The 5,828-nt window shown below is 33.6% G+C and overlaps 1 protein-coding gene across 1 annotated transcript; it reads right to left on the bottom strand.

Annotated features, from left to right (window-relative positions):
- Nucleotides 1-2,848: 2,848 nt before the first annotated feature.
- Nucleotides 2,849-5,553, bottom strand: RpL10Ab (ribosomal protein L10Ab). Its single transcript, XM_022084900.2, has 5 exons — nt 5,438-5,553; nt 4,781-4,936; nt 4,129-4,277; nt 3,589-3,761; nt 2,849-3,080 (listed from the first exon to the last, which is right to left on the bottom strand). Exons 1-5 carry the CDS (start codon nt 5,440-5,442, stop codon nt 2,910-2,912), a joined length of 654 nt encoding a protein of 217 aa, XP_021940592.1. The 5' UTR covers nt 5,443-5,553; the 3' UTR covers nt 2,849-2,909.
- Nucleotides 5,554-5,828: the final 275 nt, after the last annotated feature.

Consider the following 5,828-nt stretch of genomic DNA (forward strand, 5'->3'; position numbering starts at 1 on the left):
GAGAAGTGATAGCAATTGCATAAAATGGAAGGAATGAAACATGTATCTTATTTGAACAAATACTAAAGTCGCTGTTCTTTGCTCAAGGAGTATCTAGGGGAATTTATTTGTAATATTTTATGATAAGGGACTCTGTTACAGAAAGTTGTAACAAGGAAAATCACATTTATAAATTCAGTTACACTCAAACATTTGCACAGTCTTATAATTAAGTACTTTTGCGCATCACACTTACACCTAAACACAATCAAAATTGCCTGTAACTGGAAAACTTATTAGATATATCACAATAAAAAAAATAGTCATCACATGAAACTTTGTTTTGTTTGAAAGCATGTTTGATATAATAAATATTTTGCAAAATACAAGGAAAATAATTTACAACTTGCAGTGTAAAAAGCTTATATCTATATTAAATAAACATCAATGGCAATAAGGTAAACAAAATCACAAATGAACATTCTGTACACCTTATTTTGTTCTCTCTTACTCACAGCCATCCCTTCTAAAAATTGGTTGAACATTTACAAGGATTTAAAACAACAGATTTTTCTACTTAGCTCTGATACAAAATAACGTTGGAAGTTGGTATAGTAACAATAAATAACTTAAAATCAGTCAACCACTTTAGTTAAACAGTTGAGAAAAAAGAAAACTGTCTTTTGAGCTTCATGCATATTTTGTACACTTCAGTTTTGTTATTGAGCTTACAAGCACCTTATACTTCCACTCATTACATAGTTTAAAGTTTCATTAGGTTTCAAAATGTTACCACCTTATTGGCTAATTTCATTGCAGCACAAAAATGCAACTTATGTTGTATCTTTTAATGATACTCATTATATATCTAAGTGTGATTCATGGCAGTCAGGGAATTTTTCACTTTGCCATCACATCCAGACTGGCTCTAGAGCCCACCAAGCCTCCTATCCAATGGGTATTGGGACCTCTTTCCCTCAGGGTAAAGTGACCAATGTGTGAAGCTGACCACTCACCTCAATCTAGGGTGAAGGTCAAGTATATCCCAACTAATCCATGCATCTGCATGATGTGGGAGAAGCACAAAATTACTCAAATTACTTTTCTATTCATTACCAATAGAATAAATTAATGTAAACTCACATGGTAACATTTCTCATCAGTTATACTGCATGTTCAGGATAACCAGTAAATATTTGTATAGATCACTATTTCCTTCACATTATTTCTCTAAGCACAGTCAGACCTGTCTTTATTCTGCATATCAGAAACATTCATCAGCTGCAAAGTAAAAATTAAACTTATCAGTAGGAAATGAACAGCAATTTTGAAGTATCTAGTATAAATGTTTTTTACAATTTCTACTTATGAATTGTCAAGTAAATAGGGTGCAAAATATGTTATATGCAATTTTCATAATTTTAAGACTTCTTGATTCCATAGCTAGGTTAAATACCTTTTGAGACATTTAGCTTGTGTATTGCACTTGCTGATTTGTAAGACCTGCTAAGTCAAAAACAGCACGACCATTTCTAAAAAGTAGTGAATATTTGTCACACTGCCTTCAACACATTAGACTGGATAATACCAAATCTAGGTAATTTTTTGGGGTAAGCACATACACCAACAAATATCGTATCATATAAATAAATAAAACTGAATAAAAACTATTAGCAACTTTTTAGAAAAAAATCATGAAGTCCACAAGTTTTATTTAGAAAATGTTTGCAAATATCTACTGTGTTCAGTTCAAGTTTAAGTAACGTGTGACTTCTCACATTTGCACAAAACAACTTTTGAACTCACCATAAAAAATGTTACATATTACAAACCTTTATTAAGGACTCGGAACTGAAGAGACCCAGTGACGTCTCAAGGACATAAGAACTGGGAAATGAACAGACCTTAAGGAAAAAAGTTGTGAATATGGGAAGTTAATGGGACTGGCTCAGAATTGTGTCCAGGTTTACTATCCTCCTCAAGGATAGTTGTTACATTTGAAGTACATGTAGAAACTTGGTTGTTGTAGACAGCCAGCAAGTTGGTACTCACACTGAAAAATACTTCAACCATAAATAATTCATGGGGGAAAACTTGACAACATTTTGGTGAACATAATTTCCCAAACATACTAAACCATCAGCATCATCTTAAAATATAATTTACATAAAATACTCCAGAACCAAATGTCCACATTTTGTCTGTGGAGTAAGTTATGCATTTGCCTTAATTTTCACTTTCATTGTGTAGGATTTTTACCATTTCCAAACTACACTCCTCAGTCATTTGAAGGGTCTGAATATCATTGAATAGGCTTGTCACACAGTTATATCTGAGGATTAGACCCAGAACATGTTACTTACCTTTGATCAACTTCTTACAAGACTAAATATTCATAAAAATGTATTGTAATACAAAGAACTTTGAAAAAGGTCATCACTATAAACAAGAGTTAACACGTCTAAAATTCTAACACAAGATGTACCTGGCAAACTTCCTACACCTGTTCAGTTCTCTACTTCACAAACTTCTCTAGTCAAAAACTGTTCATGCTAGAAAAACATTCTCAGTATGAGGCACAGCCCAGAATCAGAGAAAAACAATGAACTCATTCAGTACTGAAATAGAGTAAGTACAGTAACTATATTCTTCTGAACCTATTTCAGAGAAACATGTATTGAAAAGTGTCAAAGGTTTTTCACAAGACACACAAAGAAATGGTAAGGAATTAGTTCAGTATGGATTCGGAATCACAGTACAGAAGTTGCATCCGTCTGCATTCATCCAAGGGAAACATAAAATCAGTCATTGAAACACGCATATACTTCAGAGTGGATGTATGCAATCAGATATTCTTCCAAGAAAACACTTGTTAAAAAGGTGTTCGTTATCTTTATTTAACAGCCCTCTGCTAAATAATACAGTACAGTTTAATACAACCTCTGAGGTGGTCCCATTGTGGACTTCACATGCAGTGAACGTACATTCTGCCAATGTTTTTTAAGTAAAGATACCAAGAAATTCACTGAGAGGTGAACATTCTGCACCAACTCATCTTCTGTCATACCCACATGGCCAACAGCGACAGACAGACATAGAACCTGTGAGATAATTTTTGCATTAATAAATTATGCTTCAGCTCAAACAGTAATACTGATCAACATGTTTTGTTATTTATTACATATATAAATACCCAAGTACCTCAAAATCCCTCCCAAATGTGTATACTTGATAATGTATAACTGGTAAGATGCTTACAAGAAAAAGAGGATTGTCCAACAGGTAAAATTTCTAGTCTTACTCAGTGTGATCCTATGACCCTTCAAATTGGAAGGAACCTTCAGAAGTGCAATTTCTGCATCATTCATTAGTGTTATAGTTAGGATGGTGAAGCACGTTGATAAACGTCGGAAATCTACTTGTTTACATGTAACAAGAAAAATGGATTCCAGTACAATCCTTCTGCATGAATATACAATCAAATATAATACAACCCTAAATCAAAGATAAACCCTCACAATAAAATGCTTTAAACATGAATGTGCACGTAAAACGAGATCTGGCATCAATGAATAGAGTAAACCAAACAAAACTATCACATTACAATACCTTCTTCATTTGGAATTTTATGGTAGCTTTCACTTCATCTATCTTAGCCATCATAGCTTCCTGATGTGACAGAAGCCCAGGAAACTTGCCGGCTTTATTTAGACCAGGGCCCAGAAGACGAGGGATTTGCTTGATCAATGCTTCACTTGCCAGGAATGCATCATATTTCTTCGCTGCAAGAAATCAAAATACAAGTTCTTCCTATACATCATCCTGGTTTCTTCCAATGATGACTTGGAAACAGACACATTTTCAAGAAATGAACAATAGGGATATCTGCAAAAGTGTGTGACTGGGTTATTCATTATAATTGAACTGCCATTACTGAATTAAAATTCAGTGTTTGGGAGTTGGTTTTACCATCTTCAAGCAATTAATTTGTCAATATACTAACATAGGACCTTGTAAATGCGATACTAGCATATTAATAACTTGACTTCCAAGGTAGTGAAGTACAGCCAGCTCTCAAAACATGTTTAAAATATATTTCAAAGGATAATGTCCAACACGATATTGGTATAAAGCTTACACTACACATACCCAGTTTCTTAACCCATTTCTTATTTTTATTCAGCTTTTTCAGGGCTTCCACATCCATGTATGGTACATTGTTGGCCTTAGCTTCATCACAATGCTGCTGGTCTCCAAGAATGCATACTTGCATTTTTGGCCGTGGAATATGTTTTAACCTAATGAGCAAACCAGATTATCAATACCATTATCACCACTAAACTTTTTCAACAGCCAGAATATTTACACAAATAAATGTTACATGTTGTACCAATGGAATTCTTAGATAAATAATGGTAACAAGTACAAAAAGGCAATGAAGAAGGCTTATCTTGCCTTTTTTCAGCCTGGTATTAAATATATAAAAATATACTTCAATGTGTGCCCTCAGTAAAAAATATACTGCTACATAGTAGTTTCAGATAATACATGCTAATTCCATCACTGAGCACTGAGCAAGTTACAATGTACTCTCTACAGCACAAAAGCAAGAACTATATTACTTACCCTTCTGTGCTATGAAACCCCTAAGACTAAGTTTACGGTAGTGTTTCCACTACCTCCCCAGTTATTTTAAGACCCTGGGTGCAGGTCTGCCAGGTGAAGCCCAGCTTCCTGACATGAAATGCCTTCACAATTCAAATTTGATTTTCAAAAGCATCTCAACATGGTGAAAACATACTTGACTGTGCCTGAGAAACGCTTATCTTTTTGGGGATCATAGTTCTTCAAGCCAATTTGAATTTCAACAGTCTCCAAAAAGTCTCTCTTCTTCTGCTGGGAATTCTTCAAAACAGCACCTATGCACTCATAGAGTGTATCACGAGAAACCTTAGAACTGTAAATCAAAACAGTAAAAAGAATTTTAAAATAAATATGATTAAAAATACAATGTACATACGAACAACTTCACAATGATACTGTATATGCGGCATATATAATCAAAAATAAATTGTGTATAAAAAGTCTGAATCACGATACATGGTAATTTAAGCCAGCACTAAAAAATCACCCACTCCTACTCCTTAGAATTTACCTCAACCAAAATTCTCGCCTATTATAAATACGTATGAGCAATAGTGGTTAGGTTTCCTTGTATAATTATTTATGCGGTAATATTACACATTAGTCATAACTATGTAATTTATATTCGTAATAGAAACTAGCACTGAATGTGTGTTCGTGTCCTGCATCGTTCGCTTAAACATATGAAGAATCTACGTAATGCAAATAAATTATATTCTATAATAGTCTTACATACAATAAATCACTTATGATCCAAATAACATAAATTTAATTGCAGATGTTGCAGATATTACTCGATATGTTTCCAACATACCTCATTATAAGCTTTCACCACACCACACTCCACAATCCTGCAACAAACGGAAGCGGAATTCATTCTCTTTGCTAATGTTAATAATCTATGGTCTCAAACAACCAACCATTGCAACCAACAACATTGTATTAAATAACACCAAATACTAAAAAAGTAATATGACAGAACCATAGAATATAATATAATAAATGGAAAGCACACAGTATGGATTATCTGCACTTTATCATTTTGATGCACATGTAATGAACAAACAGAAACCATAAAACTAAAACCTAATCATTCCCACTGAATTGTGTAGTTTGGTTATATTGTTCATTTTCTACCCATTGCCTCATCCTTGACACCAATAGCAAATAAATAAATCATAGTAATTTTTGTAGATGTTGAAATG

Source organism: Zootermopsis nevadensis, unplaced genomic scaffold (assembly GCF_977971745.1).
Source record: "Zootermopsis nevadensis isolate Lab colony 2312 unplaced genomic scaffold, Znev_1.0 Znev_ptg000022l, whole genome shotgun sequence".
In the NCBI taxonomy this organism is placed as follows: Eukaryota; Metazoa; Arthropoda; class Insecta; order Blattodea; family Termopsidae; genus Zootermopsis; species Zootermopsis nevadensis.